Source organism: Sinohyriopsis cumingii, chromosome 10, assembly GCF_028554795.1.
Source record: "Sinohyriopsis cumingii isolate HCF-2022 chromosome 10, ASM2855479v2, whole genome shotgun sequence".
Classification (NCBI taxonomy): Eukaryota; Metazoa; Mollusca; class Bivalvia; order Unionida; family Unionidae; genus Sinohyriopsis; species Sinohyriopsis cumingii.
Window position 1 is genome coordinate 65,643,220 of NC_142970.1, and position 23,329 is coordinate 65,666,548.

Sequence of the window (23,329 nt, forward strand, 5' to 3'; positions counted from 1 at the left end):
CCGCATCATTCGATGTCCATTGGAGGTTTTCCATATGAACGACTGTATGCCGAATGCATTGTTTACAGTTGTCGGGCAACAACCACGATGGAGCAAGCTCAAAGCTAACGAACCAGAAAAATGCATTTTGCCCATCCTTTCGTCAGTTTCTGAGAAGACATGAATAGAGAACGTGGGCATCTTACGAAAAATCCACAAGAGGCGGTTGATGCTCTGCAGTGGATAAAGGTTAGTGACCCAGATACCTGTCTCAAATCTCACACACACACACACACGGTTTAACCTAATAGGAACTATATAAATAGGTATATGATAAGAAATCATTTAGATTGTTAAGCAGACACCAATATAAGTACTTTTCCTTCATCTGTATCAATCAATCAATCTAATATTGAGTGATTATTGTTTTTTATTATTATTATTATTATTATTATTATTATTATTTTAAATTTCTTTTCAAGCTCTGAAAGTGTTTGGGCGACTTGCATGCAGAAACATGAAATTCGTACAGCAAAAAAACAACAAAATTGCTTCATTTATCCTGCTTGCTAGCATGTAACCAAAATTTCGGTATTTCTTATGATCAGTTATACAAACATTGGACAAACAATGGAAGTTTGCATGCTCCTCGCTTGGTTGTATGTTTTAAGGAAAGTATTCAACCGTTGTATTTTCATTATATTTGACGGGGTGGAGAGATAGCAATCAGCCGGTTATGGACACTTGTTTAAATTTATGTTATTGCGTCTGATTTAGTTACGGAGTGTTATCACGCTTGTATTTACTTGAGTAAACAAGTGGCAACATTAGCTGTGTATATGGGCATATATCGCTCTTTCTGTTCACATTCCAATCATTGTGGTCACGATCATACGCTCACAGGAAGCAGCCATGCAAGTAGGAAGAATAAAATACAATATACACACACAAAAGGTTCTCGACTATTGACTGTTTCAGCCAGATATCAGATGTTTAGTCAGTTATGCGTGAAATGGTGAAATGAAGGTTAACCACCCTAAGGCTGCTATGTATGTATGTATGTATGTATGTATATATATATAACATGTGGTTTTGTGCTTTCTTGTTATTTTTTTTTGGGGGGGGTGTATGTTCCTTCTTTTCTTATTTTGTTTGTTTTTCTCTTTGTCATGTTTTGTTGGGATTTGTTTTCTTTGTTTTGTTTTTCCCCATACACTTCGGACTTCTAAGAAAGGAATGCACAATGCTTAGAATGAGTCCGCATCGAGTTTATTTCAGAAGTGACTCGAGGCCTTTGGCTCTTCTGCGAGCTATAAGCTCACTGTTTGAAAATAGGTGTTGCTGTTGCCATTTGTTTTGTTTGTTTGTTTGTTTTTGTTGCTTGTTTTGTTTCTTTAACTTGTCTCACTTTGTTGATTACATCACAATTGTATGCCTTGTGCAATGTTACATGTATTTCACTTTTAGTACTACGTTCCTTTTGTGTAGAGTGAGTGCACTTGGATTCACTCACTCTATACCAACGTAGTATTTCATAGGCGACTTTATACAAATCTCCATAAAACTCATCTCACAACAACACTATTTCCAGCTGTATTTATCTGGCTGGGGTGAACATAAAGCCGCAGGATTTTGATTACCGCGCGATTACTCCCTGTCGTTTGTGTCACATGCATATACAATCCGAGTAATATTAATCCAAGGATGGGAATCTTCGCTAGACAAGGTTCCGATACGATAACCCTATCTACACCTTGGATGTAATGAGCCGATATTTATGTGCTTCTGGGTCTGTGAATTTGACTTGATGACTGAGACTATGGAAACACACAATTTGAATGGACTTATAATTACGCAATATTCCACTGCCGGTTCGTGTTTGCACTAAAACCTTTCACTCAAATACTTCTGTAATGGCTTTCCTCTGGTACATAATCGATGTTCAACTTACAAAGTACCATTTTTGTGGACAATTGCCTCCACAAATTTAGGCTGATGTACAATGCACCACTGTTACACGCAGTTGGTTAGTTGGCGTTACATACTAAGGGAGGCAGCTCATGAAATCTAATAGATTTACCTTAGTACCATAGATACCACAGCATTCGAGAAATACCAAAGTGCCAACTACGAACCAGGTGAATTTCTGGCACAGCGGCACGATAGTCTTTCACTATCGTTTTACTTGTGTTATCCTTACTTTGTCTCTCCATAAAAGCAAGCAAATGGTTATGTACCGGATATGACTGAATCTACTCTGAAATATCAGTGGGCTGCCTAAATTATTGTGTCTGTTGCACCTATCTTTGAGTTGATTTATGTGGTACAAGTTTTCGCTGTCATCCCCAGGATTTTTCTGAACTTAATTGCTTCAAATACCTTCGCAGACTGCTTGCTGGCACTCTTTTCTGCATTCATTAGACTGAGATGCACCCTATCCTAGCCACATGGGCGACATTGTGTGCCATTTTCTTACGACTTGCATGGTATAGACGAAACACTTCCCATCCGTCATCTCTGCATAAGAATTGTGCATGAATCCAACAAACCCTATTATTGTCAGCAAGTAGTCTCTCCAACCAATGACTGCTTGCAGCAACTCTAATCTTCAATTTTGCCTTAGGTGTATTTAAATAAATAAAAATAGCACTCCCTTTTCACCTTGCTGTCTGTGAGAATAAAACGCAAGGCCAAACAACCTAGTGTTTTTGTCTCCCTTTGTTTACAACCAATTTGTTTTGTCTCCCTTTGTTTACAACCAGCAGGGTAGTTTATTGTCTCCCTTTTGTTTACAACCAGTGGTGTTTTTTTTTTTTGTTGGTCTCCATTTGTTTACAACCTACTGACCCTTGCCCCCCGCCCCCCACCCCCATCCGACTGACTCCTTTTCCATGCAGTATTTTAATCGTAATTATTAAATCTGACAACGCGATTTGTTTTCGAAGCAGTGTACATAAGCTGGTATATTAATGCTGGAAAGTTATAAACGTTTTACGAAAGTCAAGAATGTAAACATGTTTTCAAGGAACATGTAGCATTTCATTCTCGTCTCAATTAAAATGTCATATGCACATACTCATTTACACATCAGCATGTAATATACCGTATTCACCATCATAACACGTTGCTGTGAATAATGTAAACACAGAATTGCCGCCGCATAATGCTCTGGCAATCAGGATCTATGCTATACGTTTGCAGTCTTCTGTAAAATGAATAACGTAACACCTGATCTCTCTGGTACATTATTCAACAGATCCACACTGTTCACATTTAGTTTTGAATTATAGACGAATCCAAACGGTAGAAAAAAGGGGGAGGGTTTGGATCTGATCGCAAGACGTATATAAAATAACGTTAATAAACTAACAATTTTACAGGTAGTCGGTATTGGCAATTCCGGGACTGGAAAAACATGTCTGATCAAACATTTTTGCGAAAGCAAGGTACTCTCTCTCTCTCTCTCTCTCTCTCTCTCGTGTGTATGCTTTAAACCTCACAGTTTTTTTTTGTTGTTTTTTTTATAATTATATAATTAACTTTCTCAGTATAGCATCTTATTTCATAGTAGAGAAACATCAGAAACGTTAGTTTGGATAATTTTGTATTTGCTATTGACGATGATGAGTTTGATGCCGATACTACTACTACTATTACTACTACTAATAATGTTGTTATTATTATTATTATTATTATTATTATTATTATAACCATTTCATAGGATGACGAGGACGAGTCTGAGGTAACGGCTTGATGCTACGTTTATTGTAATGAAGCAAAGCTTATGAAAAAAGCTGTGTGCGTTTGGTGTTGCTAGGTGGTTTAATATGTCCTATTTAGAATTTCATGCTGTCAACAAAATTTGATATATTGTGTGTAAAGAAGATAGGATCAAAATTTCCAACAATATCATCCAATATTACATTATTATATTCAAGTTCAATCAATCTATACAAAGTGAAATGTGTTTCGGTAAGAACAAAAACTATTTTAAACAATCAAAATTTTACTAAGTAAGAAAAGAAACCGAGTAGTTTTGCATCATGTTTAAACGTTATCTATCTATCTATCTATCTATCTATCTATCTATCTATCTATCTATCTAATCTTTCTTTCTTTCTATTTACTTACCTACCTTCTTATCTATCCATCTATCTATCTGTCTGTCTATCTCTCTATCTACCCACCTACCTACCTACCTACCTACCTACCTGCCTACCTACCTACCTACCTACATAAATTGATAGACAGATCGATAGCGACAGATGAGACAGACATTACGGTGGCTTCCAATAGATATACCAGAACACGAGTTACATGGAACTTTTTCGAGGATTTGCCCCAGAATGTTTGATATTATTAGTTTTGCACTTTAGAGAAAATGTTTTGAACAGTCATCCCCGTCTGTCTGTTTGGTGTGTCTATTCGTCTATCGTACTCCCATCAGTAATTTCCCAAACTAAATTAAAATCTGTGAGTGTACGATCTCAGAGGAATCTGAGTCAGTTACAACGAAGGTTTGGGGATCTTGATGGCTTGAAAACAGATGGGGATGAAAGGACCAAAATAATGCACCAGTATCGTAAGATAATTTCCATCTCTAGTTTACATCTGGAATAGACAATCTTATCGAACTGCTGTTCCATGTCAGGTTAATTGTAGAGTGCTGTCATTTTAGACCCTTTAATTTGCAATTTTCGTTTACTACATGCAATACAAAGTTCATGTCGTGCCTTTCCAAAGAGTATCGAGAGCTACTGTTGACACGCGTGACATAAGTTGCCAACACCTGCTTTAAATATTAATTCTTATTAGTCTTACATAGGAATGCTAGGTATGAAATGCTCGTATAAGTAGCTATTAATTACTGAATTATTTACACATTTGCCTTATACCGATATGCTATGTAGATACAGGTATGAAATATTAAATGCTCGTGTAAGTAGCTAGTATTTATTGACTCATTTACACAAGTACAAATTTCTTTCGGGGTGTATTTATTTGATTTAATTTTGCTACTTTCATTTAAAGTACATATATGATTCAATGTGTTTAATAGTTATGAAGGGAATAAGTGAACATAACAGAGAAAAAACAGAACCGAACACAAATTTTCTATTGTATTAAATTGCAAAAGTTATAGCTACATATGGGAGGATGTAAAATACGCCTTACTGATGAAGACATACAACATACTTTATATATATATATATATATATATATATATATATATATATATATATATATATATATATATATATATATATGGAGCAAAGGTCAGTCCATTTGTTCTGTCTATACCGCCCTCCTCCTAGTAGAAAAAACAAGCTGGCTGACTATCTCTTTTTGGAGCAGTTTTCGAATCTCCTGGACTATGGAAATTCGATAGGTGGCAACCTGATTATTCTTGGAGATTTCAACTTTCACGTGGTCCCGGAAACTCAAATATATCAAAACTCATAGATTCCATTAATGTTTTCAACCTCAAATAGTCAGTTAACGAACCCATCCATAAACATGGTCACATTTTAGACTGGATTCTTCATAGACCTGATGATAACATTCTACGGTCCAATCTGGTATCACATGACCTTGCAACAGATCACCTCTGCATTATATGCCATCTTGATGTATCAGTCCCTAACCCTCCGCCTTTATCTGCTACTAAGAAAAACCTCCGTATGACAATAGAACCAAACTAATGCACGACATCCAACCTAACCTAACAACTTGCTTACCTCCTACCGCAGAACTACTCGATAACTGTCTGCGTTCATTGCTTGACAAACATACTCCAGCTACCAAGTGCAGAGTATCAATTCAAAAGTGTTCTCCATGGTATAGCAGTGTTAGGGACCAGCTTCGCGCTGTTAAAAGAGACCGTCGTAAAGCTGAGAGGCTTTGGCTTTCCACCAGACCCACTATTCATAAACAAATCTATGAAGTCGCTAAGAAGAATGTCACAAATATAGTCCATGCAGCGAAATCAGCCCACTACACTACTAAGATCATGGAAAGTTCCAGCTGTAAAGAGTTCCTCGAGATTACTAACAAGCTCATGTCAAGGAACAAATCAACATCACTTCCAACTACCTTCTCTCCTGTCGACCTTCCGGACATGTTTGCAAATTTCTTCCTTGACAAAGTAAAAACCATTAGAGATAAGCTTAACATCACAATTTCAATTGACTCGTCGTCACCATACAGTTGGGATACATAATTTGAGCGGCAACCATTAGCAGCATTTAAACCTGTCTCTATGGATTTCGTACGTACAATCCTGATGAAGAGTGCACCTAAGTCATGTGAACTTGATCCAATTCCAACATCACTGTTGCTTGAGTGCTTAGATCCAGTATTGCCTTTGCTAACTGATGTTATGAATACCTCTCTCTCATCTGGGGAATTCCCATCATTTTTCAAAACTGCCATTGTAAAGCCTCTGCCGAAGAAACCAACACTAGACCATAACGATTTAAAGAACTACCGCCCAGTTTCTAATCTCTCATTCATATAAAAAATCTTAAGAAAGGTTGTTCTATCCCAGCTTGTATCTCATCTAAATTCAAACAGTCTTTCTAGCAATATACAATCTGCATATCGCCCTTGCCACAGTACTGAAACTTCTCTTCTAGAAGTAGTTAATGACATTCTCTCTGCGTTGGATAGCGGAAAGATTACAGTCCTCACCCTCCTTGATTTGTCTGCAGCATTTGACACAATAGACCATGATATATCACTTCACCGTCTCCAGCATGTATTTGGCATTTATGATACAGCCTTACTGTGGTTCAAGTCCTATTTGGTCAACAGGACACAAATTATATCTGCAAGTGGAATATACTCCAGCCCAGTTGATCTATGTTGTGGTGTTCCAGAGGGGTCTGTTCTTGGACCTGTTCTCTTCATTCTGTACACTTAGTCGCTCTCAAGTGTCATAGATCATCATCCACTGTCTCGCCAATTGTACGCTGATGACACCCAAATATACAAATCTAGCCACCCAACTGAAGTTGATGCTACCATCCAAGGTGTAGAGAGGTGCATTTCTGATGTGAAATCATGGATGACATGTAACAAGCTGCAGATGAATGATGATAAAACTGAGGCGATTCTGATTACAACACAAAAACTTTATCATTCACATCCTTTACCTCAAACAATAATTATCAGCAACACCAACATTAAATTCACACAATCAGTACGAAACCTAGGTGTTACTCTGGACAGTACTCTCACATTGCACCAAGATGTCATGAACATATGCAAGACTGCATATCTTGAGCTGAGACGCATCAGATCAATTCGAAAATATCTTTCAGTTGATGCCACTAAAACACTTGTTCATTAGAACTTTCAAGACTGGACTATTGTAACTCAATTATGTCTGGTTCATCTCAATATCTACTCCAGAAACTTCAAAAAGTTCAAAACACAGCTGCTCGGATCATACTTAGAGTACCACGATCAGAGCATAACTCCCCGCTGTTCTGTACCCTATACTGGCTATCCATTCGATCCAGAATCAAACACAAAATTTGTTCTCTGTGCTACGTTTCACTGTCTGACTCTAGTCCAACATAACTATCCGACCTCACCAATGTGTACACACCAGCAAGATACTTACGCTCCTCTTCTGACAATCGTATACTCATTATTCCCAATATGAAAACAAAGTCATATGGACATCGTTCTTTTGCATACCAGGACCGAGCAACGTGCAATGAATTGCCCACTGAACTTAGACACAAAGACGCAGTGATCACATTCAAGAGGGCTCTCAAAACTCATTTATTTCGATTGCAAGAACAAACTTAAAGACGTAATAATGTTTCCTACCTGAACTATTCTCAGCATGTTTTTTTATTTTTTACATTTTCATTCACAAGTTTCTTTAGTATACACTTTAATTAAGATCTGATCATATTGCCATTGTTGTCGATCTAATGCAACATTGAGTCAATACAGATAGAAAATATATTACACATAATTATCAGCGAATGTCGGGAAAAGTAGTGCTGTTAGATGGGGCTATAGCATTATATAGTTTCCGGTTCACACAGGTATAAACTAAAGAAACTTAGAACGGCCTGATAATATATATATATATATATATATATATATATATATATATATATATATATATATATATATATATATATATATATATAATGAGGACTTTGTATAGCTATTTTGCGTATACACCCTCCCCCCTGCGGGTTCGGGATTGTATAATTGGCCCAATGTGTCCTCACTATGTGTCTTAAGAGGCGACTAAGTAGAGGCAACCTGTTTGCGATGGGTTGCGTTTCGTGTCGGGGTAGGAAAGGATCCTGGTAGTTGAGCAGAGGCTGTTCGATGCAATACACTACTTTGGCATCTACTTCTAGACTTGTGGTCTGGAGGGCCCGGTGTCGACAAATCATCTGGTCACGCCAAGCCCTATGAGGTCTTAATTTACTCGCTCTCTTTCTCTATCTTTCTCCATGTATCTCTCTTTATACCACCATCGCCGCTACTATCTACCCATTTATCTTTCCTTTCTCCTACTCTTACAACACTTCCTAGAAAACGGGTCAGTTAGGTAGTATCTTTACCTGCTGAGTATACCACTTACTTATCCCTGGTCCCCTTGTTAGACTCCATGGCTGGTGGGTGAACATGGGTGATGAATATAAAACAAGACATAATGGAAAACAAAAACAAAAACCAACGAAAACCTTTAACTGACTCGGATGTCGAGCCATGTGGCGTGGAATTGTTCCCACGCTTCATGGTTATTCAGTTAAAAGATTCGACAAAGCGCATTGCTGCGCTATCACCATTTATAGTGAAAGAGACAATACTTGGCCTAGTCGGAACGCCAAAAAGCACGAAGAACCTCAAATCGGGTAGCTTGTTGAATGTGAGCGCAAAGTACAGAAAATATCAAGAAAATTCGGACTTTCTATGATATTCCAGTTACTTCTTTCGCTCACTCGACACTGAACTCATGGAAAGGTGTCGTTCGCTACCGTGACCTGGCAGGGATCAGTGACACTGAAATCATCGAGGGACTGAGGAATCAAAGCGTTACAGCAATTCGTCAAATACGTATGAAACGCGGTGCACATTTGCAGGAAACCTACACTATCATACTAACCTTTAACACACTAACACTACCTAAAATAGTAAAAGTTGTCGTTTTGCAGGTTAAAGTTGAAGATGTGTATTTTAAATCCTCTACGTTGTTTTAAGTGTCCGAAGTACGGTCACAATGAAGAGAGATGCGCCAGAAGCCCTGTATGTGTCCGATGAGGCGAAACCAGCCATCGAGAAGCAGACTGCAGAGCGAACCCACATTGTACAAATTGTGACAAAGGTCACCATGCCAATTCTGAAGTTTGCAATACCTTGAAATAAGAGAAGGGGATCCAGAGGGTAAAATACACGTCAAGCATCCCCTTTTTAGAGGCAAAAAAGATGGTCGAATTTCGAACCCCTCTACATCGCCGAACCTTCTACACTGTTGTAAAAACCAATCCAAAGACAACTAAGGATAGACAAACTCAAACAGATCTACCCGATACAACATCAGCTACTAATATTCCACATTACGAGGCACAAAGAAACACAGTCTCCACGCAGACAACTTTCAACAAGCCCCCATTACTTTCATCTCCAAAACAAACCCCAAACATGAACAACAAACAAACAGGCAGTTAAAGCAAGTCTGATGACCCCTTTAAGCTACTCAATAGGTTTGACTACGTTGAGGACATGGATGCAGAAGAAACTGTTATCAGGGTGGCGCCAGACCTGCATACAAACCTTTTTGCCTGATACTTCCTCCACAAAAATAACAACATGGAGTGCCCCCCCCCCCCCAAAGGTATAACCTAGCTCCATAATCTCTACTTTAAACATATAATGAAGAACAAAATCGTACAATGGAACTGTTAAGGACTTAATACCAATTACAGTAATATTCTTCTGCTCCTAAACAAACATGATCATGCAGTACTATGCCTGCAGGAAACATTCCTGAAAGATATTACAACATCACACTTAAAAAAAACCATTTTCAACAACTACTTTAAACATGTTGAAAGGGCCCCAGGAGCAGTTTTTGTTGTCGTGAACAATATGGCCTCTCATAACGTCATCCCTTTAAACACAAATTTGCAAGCCATTGATGTAAGTGTCACTCTAGATCGAGTGATCACATTTTGTTCTATTTATATACCACCAAACACCAACCTAGTACCAATGAATTACACAGTCTTGTTCAACAACTGCCCGTGCCATTTGTTTTATTCGGGGATTTTAATGCCCATAACATTTTATGAGGATAAAATCACATAAGTGACAGGGGCCAACCAGTAGAATACTTCATTTCTAGACGCGATTTGTGTCTATATGACCCAAATCTCCGACCTACTTTTTGTCCTTACCATCTTATCGTTTTGCTTTTAACTGTTTGATTTTTTTTATCGCTAGTCAATAAGAAATCGTGTATCACTTTTTAAAAATCTTACAGTAAACCTTTTCTATGGCGCCATGTAGCCTAACAGTGCTGATGGGCCGTAAAAATAAAATCAATCAATCAATCAATCTTGTATATTCATACAATGTCAGAAAAAGAAGAAATGGTTAATTGAATAAAAATTTTAAAAGAAATTTAATTATTTTGTCATTGTTTACATGTACAATTTGTGCAATCTGTTTGTCGCATTCATTGAAGTAAGAACTGAAAACGCCTTTCCACCTGGATCATACAATCTGTGAAGCGATTTTCCGCTTATGCTTCGGTGAACGTAATGAATTAACTGAAAGATTTTTATAATAAAGCATTTCCAGTACCTCAGATTATTGTGCCGGTATTGGTAAATTTGCGTAAGTCGTACTAATGATATAAATACGGAACTTCCATGTTGTCTTCCCAATCTCAGTATTGCTTTCAGTTTCAGCCATTTTTAATACAATATTCCATACGATCTATGTCTCTACTAAAGTCCTTGTCAATTTCCGAATTTTAATGTTAGTTTTAGCTTGGGCGATACTAGTAATAAAACATTGTGGAAGGTGGAGGGACTCCGATAAATTCCGTATCAGTTGTGTAAGTTTTGTGTTACATTAAGTCTCGCCAGTGATAGTGTTATTACGAATTTGCTCCTTTGATTGCAGCTGTTTATAACATGATCTTAGGTACATATAACGATTTATATATATATATATATATATATATATATATATATATATATATATATATATATATATATATATATATATATATATATATATGTGTGTGTGTGTGTGTGTGTGTGTTAATGGAAACGGTCATTCGTATGTATAGTTGATGTGTAGTTATAGTTTAAGGCCTAACCCATATTTTATCAAGGCAATTGTATTGTCACTAGTATTCCGCAATATTAAAGTCCCCATTCCCCCATAGTCAGGACGTATTAACCGTTAAGCACGTGCACCAGGGCCAAAGTTGAGAAAAGGGTGAAAAGAAAAAAAAAACGAATGAAGATTTGTAAAACAAAATGATAAAACTAGTGCAAATTGATCATAATGTTCTGTTTCTTGATCATGGTGCACCCTAGGGTTATCTTCCCAGGTGTACGTGGAAAGGAGGGGGGCACCAAGATTTGTCAGTGCTTAGGGCACCAGTGAGCCTTAATTCGCCCCTGCCCATAGTAGTTCAAAGGTATTGTTAAATTCCCCGCCGCCCACCTCAGCGCTAATTGCCAACATAAGCTAATCCTACAGACGTTTTTAATATTAAATTCTCTGCGTGATCTACTGTTTGAAGCATATGGATATCTTCAACGTTAAATTATCATCCATCCCACTACAAGAGAATGATCAATTCAATGGGCGGTGATTGGGTTATTCCATTCCACCTCACCTGATCTCTCCACCCTAATGGCCCAAAATACTCCAGATGGTGGTGCCATGTACTATTGATATATGATTTCAAATTATTCAGCATGACTTGAAATGACTGTTGAGGTTTTCGAAAATTAATGCATCGTCGGTATGTAATATGAACAAGGACCACTGCAAAGTATTGGCGTTTTAATGGCCGAAAAGAGTTTCCAGGAATCAAAGATAAAACCCTTTCGTCGTTTTAATTGTTGAATGTTGATCCTATCTCTGATATTCTTGGGTGAAAACAAAATGTTCAAAGTGGTCACTGTTGTGCCCATATTGGACGTAATAATAGCACCAGTTTCAGTTGGAATCAACTAGACATTCTGTAAGAGTAGCGATATCAATGTTTTCAAGAGGACCGTCGTGCCAGACATTTTAATTGTAAGATTTCATCGTTTTCATTTTGGACAAACTAGATATTATAGGGAGTCTTGAAAAGAAACTCATATGTTGATATGACGATGAATGCAGGAAAGTAGTGATAACAAGATTTTCAAAGTTGCTTTTGTGGAGTTTAGAAGCAGCAACTATAGCAAACTTTTGCCTATAGATGACGGATACTAGGCAATTCCATACCTCTTCCAATATATGGCTAGCAGAGCTAAATTGCACGTAGAATTGGTGAAAATCCCTTATTTCAAGCCATATTGATTTTGCCAAATTTGTCAACACATTTACATTCTATTTTCATTCAGTATATTGGGACATATTATTGCTAATGCATTAATAAGTGTATTACGCCTGTTTTGAATAGGTACTAAAACATCTTTATTGTAAATATGTTTACTGACTTTAGAAAATAATACAAAAGAGTGGGACAAAGAATTAATAGTAAAATCAACAGATCGAACACTTCTTTTAGATAGCCAATTATGGACCTTCTTCATTTACTTTTTCAGATAATTAACATCTTTTTTATTTCACCTGATGAAATGTATCCATATCATGGTCTCTATCGATTGTTTCACTAAACATTAAGACTGTCTTGTCATCTTGAGAATGGACAATTATCAATGAATTAGATTCATAAATGTTTATTTTTCAAAAATGCCTTTAAAGGTCATACTTGCTTAGTTGCCTGGATTTTCTTTGTATTGTATGTGGTACCCAAAACCCTTTGTGTTTAGAACTAGCCATATCGATTAATGTAATCTTATTGCAATCCTTTTATATTCATTATACGTCTTAATCTAACTTTAAACTTATTTACTTTTATGATAAATCTTTATTCTAAACATATTTGTTATTACGTCCGTTAAATTCAATTCACGCTTTCAGACGACATTCATGAACCAACCATTACTTTTCCCGCTTGTTTTTATGAGACTGTGCAGATTCAAAACAATACAAATGTTCGTTACAATATAATATTGAAAAACTGTCAACCAGCCTATTTTGAGCCGATGTGTCTCGCTGATTATCGTTCTGGACTCAGGAAGCCAGTGTCGGCTACTGTGATGTGTCATTAGGCAAGGCATTTTACTCCAATTGCCTCGGCAGTAAATAACCAACTTGTGTTGCCGTGCCATAAAGCACCAAACCAAACCGAACAATATCATTTAATGCACCAGCTTTCTCTGAACTGCAGACACATTAAAGTCACGCACGATTTGATATGCATCGTACAAACACGATACGAACGAGTCATGGTTTTATCATCATCTCACTTAATGTATTCTCACTGTTAACAATGAATTCATATGCTAAAGTGTTACCATCTCTTGTAAACGATCTGATATTGAAATATTGTGGTATATGATCAGAAAATTCACCGAAGAACTCAGAAGTACACCGAACGTTTTATGTACATGAAATATTGTAAAATAATAGCAAATAAGTTAGCATAAGTTGTATTCGCATATTCATTCGTCGGAGTATAACCGTCCATTTGCCACAAGGAGTCGTGTACTTTTGAATAGTTCCGGTAACCCTTGACCCCATTTATTTTGCACATGGTCTTTATTTTCTCTACTTCAAACATGGCAAACTGGACAACTGCCAGTATTAATATATGTATTTAGTTCAGGAACATCATTAAAATTCCAGCTCTAACTTTGAACTCTTCTATGCTTTACTGTATCGGCCATATTTCCTTATACAAATTTTCAAAAATTCGTATTGGTCCATATCGTCATAATTGTTTGCTGGTCAGGTTGTAAGAGTTGAAGCGCGATTGAAAGTGTTATAATTCGCGAGAGACATCATATTCTACTTGCTGAAATAAAAGTGAGCTTTTGAGAACATGTTTGGTCGAAAGTCTGGTACATTGCCTCCTTTACTGCACATGATTCAAGTGTATCACATTATGCAGCAAAAATGATATGCAGTAACCATGTAATAAAAAGCGATTTCCAAGAAAAAGGAAACTCATCGGTTGCTTATCATAATTATCACCATATATATCATTACTTTTATTAATAATAATAATAATAATAATAATAATAATAATAACAATAATAATAATTATTATTATTATTATTATTATTATTATTATTATTATTTCTTCTAGTTCAACGGAGGCTACCAGCCCACAGTGGGTGTTGATTATGGCTTCAAGATCCATACGATTAATACGATAGATTGTAAGTACCACCTTTACACCGTAGTTTGGAAGTACCATATTAATACTGGACAATGTACGTACTAAACTAATACCGTTCTTTGAAAGTAACACCTTAATACCATAGATTGTAAGTACCACATCAATACCGTAGTTTTAAATACCACCTTAATATAATACTGTAGATTGTACGTACAGTCTAAATACCATAGCGTATAGGTACCACCTTAACACCATAGATTGTAAGTACCACCTCAATACCATAGATTATAAGTACCACATTAATATCGTAGATTATAAGTACCACCGTAATTACTATAGATTGTATGTACAACCTTAATACCATAGATTGCAAGTACCACCTTAATTACCATAGATTGTAAGTACCACCGTAGTACCATATATTTTAATTACCACCGTAGTACCATATATTGTAATTACCACCGTAATGCCACAGATTGTAAGTACTAGCTTAATACCGTAGATTGTAAGTACCACCTTAATACCATAGATTGTAAGTACCACCTCAAAATAGTAGATGGTAAGTGCCACCTTAATACCATAGATTGTAATTACCAACTTAAGTACAGCAGATTGTAAGTACCACCTTAATACCAAGATTGTAAGTATCACCTCAATACCTTAGATTTTAAGTACCAGCTTAATACCATATATTATAAGTACCACCTTATTACCGTAGATTATAAGTACCGCATTAATTACTGTACATTGTAAGTACCACCTTAATTACTGTAGATTATAAGTACTACCTTAATTACTGTAGATTGTATGTACAATCTTAATACCATAGATTGTAAGTACCACCTTAATTACCATAGATTGTAAGTACCACCGTAGTACCATATATTTTAAGTACAACCTTAATGCCATATATTGTAAGTACCACCTTAATACCGTATATTATAAGTACCGCCTTAATTATTGTAGATTGTAAGTACCACCTTAATTACTATAGATTGTATGTGCCACCTTAATACCATAGATTGTAAATACCGCCTTAATTACCATATATTGTAAGTACCACCGTAATACCACATATTGTAAGTACTAGCTTAATACCGTAGATTTTAAGTACCAATTTAATACATAGATTGTAAGTACCACCTCAAAAGAGTAGATGTTAAGTACCACCTTAATACCATAGATTGTAAGTACCAGCTTAATTACAGTAGATTGTAAGTACCACCTTAATACCATATATTGTAAGTACCAGTTTAATACCCTATATGTTAAGTACCACCTTAAAACCGTACTATGTAAGTTCCACCTCAATACTATAGATTTTAATGACCAACTTATTACCATATATTGTAAGTACCACCTTAATACCATATATTGTAAGTACCAGCTTAATACCATAGATTGTAAGTACCAGCTTAATACCGTAGAATGCAAGTACAGCTTAATACCGTAGATTGTTAAGTACCACCTTAATACTATAGATTGTAAGTACCACCTCAAAAGAGCAGACGGTAAGTTCCACCTTAATGTAGTTTGTAAGTACGATATCTGCTATTTCTCAAGAAATATTGCAGCTGATATTCTGATATCGCAAGCATACAGTCTCAACCTGGAGTAGGTAATAGCATAAGCGCTCGCACACCAGTTTAAGTACCCATCTGAATTTCATCTCTAAACATGTTTTATCTAGATCAGTAAAACGTAATAGCTTACCACTACATGTTTGTCATCCCCCAAAATTATGCGTGTGTTTCTGGGTAATAACTTTTATTATAAGCTGACATTGTGTTATCATAGTACCTTTATTGTACGATGATGCATTCCATAAAACACATACCTTTAAACGTATTACTTATTGTAGGTTATAACATTAGAGTTTGTTCAATACATTCCGTAAAATACATACCTTTAAATATATTAATTATGATGGCTTGTAATATAAGAGTTTTTCCGTAAGTGCGACATTTTAAAACAAGTTCGAAACGATATCGAATTTTCATTTGCATTAAAACTGTATTGGTTTTACTTTTAGTTTCCACCCACCCACTGCCCGACTGACCTTTTTAACCATCCATACCCCCACCACACCACACCCCTGGCCATTAACCCGTCATCTCCGATGGGGTTTATTAGAGTGTTATAGAGTGAGAGTACTTATAATGCATGTTTCCCTTTCAAAAATACGTACTTCATTAGTTTTTCCTTGAAACGTGTGGACTCAAATATTAACTGTTCACTCTTTATTTTCTCACAGATAACTCATATGTAGTATTTGAAATGAATGCAAATACATTTGATGATTGGTAACTTAAACAAGATTAGAAGAGGGGAGGGGTCATGATGTGTAAGTCATGACATGTTGTGTTTATGCATATAAAAGAAAGGAAGAAAGAACTATTATCGCTTTTCCATGAGCTTGTTAAAGCTATATTCTTTACCAAAACTGGTGTTTACTATATAAATTGAGCATCATCTTTGCGTCGCCTATCAATGTCAAACGATGGTCTTACCAACATTATACAGTCATATTGCTCGGTCTCTTGCGTTTAATTTTCTGGAAAGCCGTATGTTGTGGTCTAAATATAATGTGGTTTACTCAGTGACGTTGGGGTTTCATAAGAAGGCTCGCTTTCTCTACATTGCAAAAACGATGCATTCAGTTGATTGTTTTTATCTTGTATTTTGTACATTTATACGTAGACATGTTTATATTAATCAGACACAACTAGTCCTATTGCGACGCTTGGGCCGTCTATGAGCGCCTTGTTCGAGATTCCTACCCACACGCTCAAACTATATTCTCAGATATTCTTGAGTGTGCTTGCACTAACCACCAGAGTAGATTTCCGATGGCTGATCAATGCTCGGCATATTCTGCCATCTTTGATTTCATCTACTCCTACTTCAGATGTGGTGAGACTTATTAACCAGAGGTCGAGGCTCGTGACAGTCATCGAACTTTTTTCATAACTTTAGGGCGAGAAGAACCACACAGACATTGTTCTTGCTTTAAGAACGTTGTTCTTGTCTAAGGATCAAGAAAACCCTTGAACAATGTGGCGCATATACTGTAAACTTTGCTTTCACAAAAGTCCTTGTGTTAATTACAGAGGTGCTGTGTACAGTCACGTGTGCATCGGCGACTTCATAGCAAGTCTTTGACATCGTGATAGGAGTAAGGAACGAACAATTTACAACCATCCGATTTGATTTAAAGCTAAATCGCCTGCCCGATTCTTATGAGTCCCGTTCGGATTCCCTTTTTTTCGTGATTCTAATGTACCTTTACTCAAATATTTTCACCACTATTATTTGGGATAGCTACCACTTCATGTTATGCCATGATATTGTATTATTGTGTTTGTTTAAGGTTTGTTTATTTGTATGTTTTTTTGTTTGTAATCGAATGGATTCTAAGCAGGTCCTCTTCACAAAATGGTGTTAATTCCTTCTGCCCATCGTCATGGAGGACAACAGTGCGCGCGTGTGTGTGGTGGTGTGTCTGAGTGTGCTTTCCAACACAGATCTGTTCAATGTATATTTTACAAGTAGAATCTAAAAAATATATTTACTTGATACTTTTTATATCATTGTTACAAAATTAAATCTGTAAATTAAAGGAAATAAAAATGCTTATTTATATCATACGTGCTTCTATGTTGCATCAAAAATATGTTGGACAATCAGCTCTACAACAATGCAGAGAAAATTACAAACGCTGTGATAATTTCCCTCTGTATAATTATTTTCATTTTTAATCCGTCTTTTTTTGTGTTTCCAGTTTAAACCTCAGCTCAAGAAATTTTTCCTCTTAAAGCGCGATTGAAATTCTTGGTCCAGTCTTAACATATTTTTGAATGTATTGTATGTACAGTAATTACTCCAACTATATTATCTTACTGTATTTTATTTTGCAGTGAGAGTTCATCTTTGGGATCTGTCCGGAAGTCCCGAATATATTGATGTCAGAAATGAGCTTTATGGCCAGTGCGATGCCATATTTTTTGTGTACGATATTACCAACCAAGCCTCATTTGATAGCTTGGACACATGGATGAAAGAAGTGGTAAAATACAGTAGCGGCAATCCGGAGTTAGTTCTAGTCGCAAATAAGGTTATTTTATCTTCTTTAGTGTATTCCAATATGTTGCCATTGAATCATGTTATTATTAATTTAATTCCAATATAACACATTTCCAATAAAATAATGAATTAGTTAGTCATAATAAATGACCAAATATTTCGTCTTCCAAGGCAGGCAGACACATACTACAAGTATAGTGAACCTTTGAATAACGTAAGGTAATACTTATTGGATATTGTTAAATTCGACCACAACGATATAGAGTATGAAATGAAACAGTTTTCAGAAATATCGTATATACATACAGAGATTTTATGACTGTCTCAAGTTTGTGCTCTAAATATCCTCAAGGAAGAAAAATATAAATCTGAATCCATCAACAGTCGTTCACTTTTCTCAACAATCACAATATAAAATTTTTTCATTTACTAAATGGCAAGCACTTATTTTTGCAAAAGATAATACAATTTATCACATAACTGCTGTACATTTAAGATTTAAGCTTATGTATATTTTGTCCATAATTACATGATTACGCTAATATATTTATATTTCATGACTTCATTTATTCATGCAAGTTGAAGATGTAATGTCAGAAGACATTTACATTTTTGCTCACATAAACGTCTTCACAAGTAATTCCCCGTGTCAGATCATGAGACCAGATTCCAAACCGGCCAGATGTTGCTATGATTGGTCAAGTAAACAAAACTGTATTATCTACCCATGTCAAATAAGATGTGCAAATTCTAATTCTATTGATCTCGTCATATGTGGTGTTGTACTTTATTCAGCACACAACCACCCTGCACTCCACCCAGCGATATTAAAGTAATCAATAGTCAAAACTTTGTTAGAAACCTTCTTTCTTTTTCTAAAGTTGAGACTTAGTCAATACTAATAGCTAGAATTTTATTTACCTCAGTCTAACAAGCTTTTAACTTTACCCAAAGCTACAATTTTACAACAAACCTGCTCAGTGTTGTGTCTGTATATATATATATATATATATATATATATATATATATATATATATATATATATATATACTTTTTTCTAGGCTGATGGAAAGTCTGGCAAAAGAATAATTCCAACAGGTGATGGAAAAAAATGGGCTCTACAGCAGAAAATGAGGTATATTGGACTACGTCATACCTATTTTATCTTCTTTATTTGTTTATTCTGAATGGAGGTTCATGCGCACATACATTTATGCACGCACCCACTCACCCCAAATCATTTTCTTTGATGCGCGTCTTCCGGTGGAGACCGCCTAAATTTTCGATACTTTTGTGTTTCGTTCTCATGTCAAAGAATATAAAAATTGCTACCAGTCTCGCTTGTGGCATTTTCTTGTTTTATTCTTTTTCCACGTACACTTTAGAAATAGGGGTTTTGACATACTGAACCTTTTAAGAAAATTATATCTCGAGACAAAATTTTAATTGTCCACCCCCCTCCTTTTTCGCCCACCCCATTCCCACTATATTCCCCCTACAAGATAGGCTTTTTTTCATAACGATAACATTTTCATGTCAGAATGTTCTTGTACGTTGGGAGATGACTGCCTACTATACAGTCCCGAACATTTGTGTCAAATTACGCAATAAATAAGAAATATGTTTTTTTCTTCTCGAAAACAGCATTCAATTTGTCTACATTTTGCGCATTTTTATTTATACTGGGAGTTCCAATATGCGAAAAGACAATCCAAAAAGTGAAGGTAATTTTCTTAAAGGTCAAAAAATTCCATTATTAAACTTTTTTCGATTCTCTGTACTTACTTCTCCATTTTTAGCCTACATGGCCGTAACACCAATTAAGTTAATGTATTTGTCTACCGTTGCTATTTTTAACATTTTTTCAAAACAAAATTATTCAACACAAATCTCACAATTTTTATTGTTTGACAAATTTAACAATTTTGACACTTTGACAAATTGCACAACTTTGATTTTTTGAGAAATTTCACAATTATGCACAGCAGAGCATTAAGGTTGTTGAAATTTTGTATAAACAGATGCCTTACGTCATTAAATATGGCCACTGTTACTGAAAAAAGGAAGGAGAAACCTTTATACGAGTTTATTTTTAAAACCCGTTCAAGAGAAGTACAGTAAATTTGTCAGACAGCTCCATGGCGTAAAACGCTTTCAAGTTTGTACAGATAATACTGACTCTGCCATCAAATATGGTCACTGTTAAGAAAATCAAAAAATCATTTAAGCAACTTATGTGAAAAAAATGCTGAACAATTTAACCACCTAATGCTATTTAATTTTAAACAAATTATGCTGATTCGTGTACATTGTCTACAAAAAGTACGCAACTTTCTATATATCGACTGTTCTTGCACTTGGCTGTTATGCAGACATCAGTCAAGTATGCGATCTAAAGACCATTTTGGGTTTCTTTTTCCTATCATTTTTCTGTAAGTGTGATTGTCTTTTAATAATAACAGAAACATGAATCGCTTTTTGAAAATAAATATGTATGATTAATTATGTGTCTTCGTGTCAATTTTCAGATATTATGAAACCTCAGCTGCTACTGGCGACGGGGTAGATTCATTCTTTACGGAACTTCTCACCGCTGTTCTCAAAAAGAGGAAAACTGGGATGATATAAGAAAACTGGGATGATAGTCAATGCCACGTAAATGTGAATATGGAACTGGTACTGACGTAATACACCTCGTTGTTACCCAGGGCACGTGTGTTGAGTTCTAAGCACGTGCGAAAATCAAAAGCTGTGGATTTTGCTTTCTAGACTTAGATTTACATTTTATTGAAAGAAAATGATTTTAGTTACAGCTTTGTTGAGATTCCACATATTAAATCCTTTCGATATACGTTTAAATGAAGACTTAGCTGTCAGAAAACAGTCATAACATTTGAATTACGGTGTGTCTAACAAACATGCAGATGGTTTAAAGGAAACACAAAATAGCGTGACCGTCTATTATGAAACTGACGTTTTCAGTGTAGAAACTAAAAATAAATCAATTACTACTTTAGATTTTAGCTTAGTTTTTGTTGTTATTTTGTCCCAAGTATAATGAAGATACAGCTATGCATTAAGCATTAAAATTTCAAATGTCGACCAAAACAATTGAGAAAATAGAAAAGGAACAAGGAAGAAAAGAATGAATCAGCATGAATCAGTGTATACGCTCTCACGACCATTTATACTATTACATAAATGAGAAGACCAATTACATACATACATAAAAAGATAGATACATACATGCAAACATACATACATACACATATACATACATACACACATACATACATACACACACACTTACATACATACATACATGCAAATATACATACATACATACATGCAAATATACATACATACATACATACATACATACATACATACATACATACATACATACATACATACACATATACATACATACACACACACATACACACACATGCATACATACATACTTACATACATACATACATACATACAGACAGACATACATAAATACAGACATACATACAATTATACATACATACAGACAGACCGACAGACAGACAGACGGACATATATACATACATACAGCTTTTGGTATCCTTTTAATTCCAGAAAAGCACTGTGTTACTTTCCGAAGATCTTTAGTCGTCATATATGGAGAATTATTATTTCTTAGGAAAATTGTTATCCTGTTAACATTTTCAAGTGGTAAAATGCTCGAAAGAATTATATTGGAGTTACAGCATAATAACTAGCCATTGAAGACGATAACGGTATAAATATCTTGCTTGCTTCACTTAATTCTTGTAACGTATTGGCTAATACTTTTGCAATAAACTCCCCTATTGGCGTCAGCTGCAATTACACATCGAAACACTTTCCGGAATGTGACAAAAGGTAGTACTTATCCAAATTTTCTTCCAAAATTACCTAACGCTCGTAAATCTTGTAGAGCAATAATAAAGTCAGCTAGGTGGCAGCAAGTAAGATTCCAAAGGAAGATATGTATGTCGTTTACGTCTTCAAGAGTTAAATACATAGGAAGAATTATAGAAGAGCATTAGCAATCACCAAATGCCCTTTGGTAATTCTTAGAAATATTCTCCAATTCTGTTCCCAAATTGGGTCAGTTGGCATATTACCAGAACACTCTTCACCCATCAGACGAACGTCGGTTCCTATGCTAAAACTTTTGAAATGCTCTAGAAATGATCATAACTCCAGAAGAGCATTGGAAGACTTTCCGAAGAGCTTCAGTCGTCATTTAAGAAGAATATTATGCATAAGGAAGATCGGTATCCTTTGATCATTTTCAAATGTTAAAATGATTGGAAGAGTTATAGTGGAGCTACATCATAATAACTACCCCTTACACACGATTACAGTATATACATCTAGCTTGCGTCTTTCTATTATAGTGACGAATTGGCTACATGTATGTGACAAAAGTTAGGCCTAATCCTAATTTTCTTCCAAAATCACCTGACGCTCGTATATCTTTAAGATGATTTACATATTTATGGAGGAGCATTTGAGAATGGGTTACAGGAAGTATGATTATAAGAGTTAGTTTAAAGATCAAATCAGGACAGTTCAGGTATGTGACAAAAGTTAGGACTTATCTTAAATTTCATCCAAAATTAACTAACGCTCGTACATCTTTAAGAGGATTTATATAAGTAGGGAAGAGCATTTGAGAATAGGTTACAGGAAGTAAGATCCCAAAAGGAAGAAATGTATATTGTTTACCCCTTCAAGGGCTAAATGCACTGGAAGAATTATGTTAGAGTAGCATTAAACCAAAAATGCCCA

At 35.6% G+C, this 23,329-nt stretch overlaps 1 protein-coding gene across 1 annotated transcript; it reads left to right on the top strand.

The window, feature by feature from the left end:
• The first annotated feature begins 31 nt into the window (after positions 1 to 31).
• LOC149790292 (dnaJ homolog subfamily C member 27-like) lies at positions 32 to 21,539 on the top strand. Its single transcript, XM_089972335.1, has 6 exons — positions 32 to 228; positions 3,360 to 3,425; positions 14,408 to 14,480; positions 18,358 to 18,554; positions 19,585 to 19,658; positions 21,052 to 21,539. Exons 1-6 carry the CDS (start codon positions 160 to 162, stop codon positions 21,149 to 21,151), a joined length of 579 nt encoding a protein of 192 aa, XP_089828461.1. The 5' UTR covers positions 32 to 159; the 3' UTR covers positions 21,152 to 21,539.
• Positions 21,540 to 23,329: the final 1,790 nt, after the last annotated feature.

Bases quoted from the DNA above. Each gene is read 5' to 3' on its own strand.
- LOC149790292 (XM_089972335.1), top strand. From the start codon at position 160: ATGAATAGAGAACGTGGGCATCTTACGAAAAATCCACAAGAGGCGGTT. The intron at 18,555-19,584 runs GTTATTTTATCT...ACTTTTTTCTAG, and splicing joins TAGTTCTAGTCGCAAATAAG to GCTGATGGAAAGTCTGGCAA. The intron at 19,659-21,051 runs GTATATTGGACT...GTCAATTTTCAG, and splicing joins GCTCTACAGCAGAAAATGAG to ATATTATGAAACCTCAGCTG.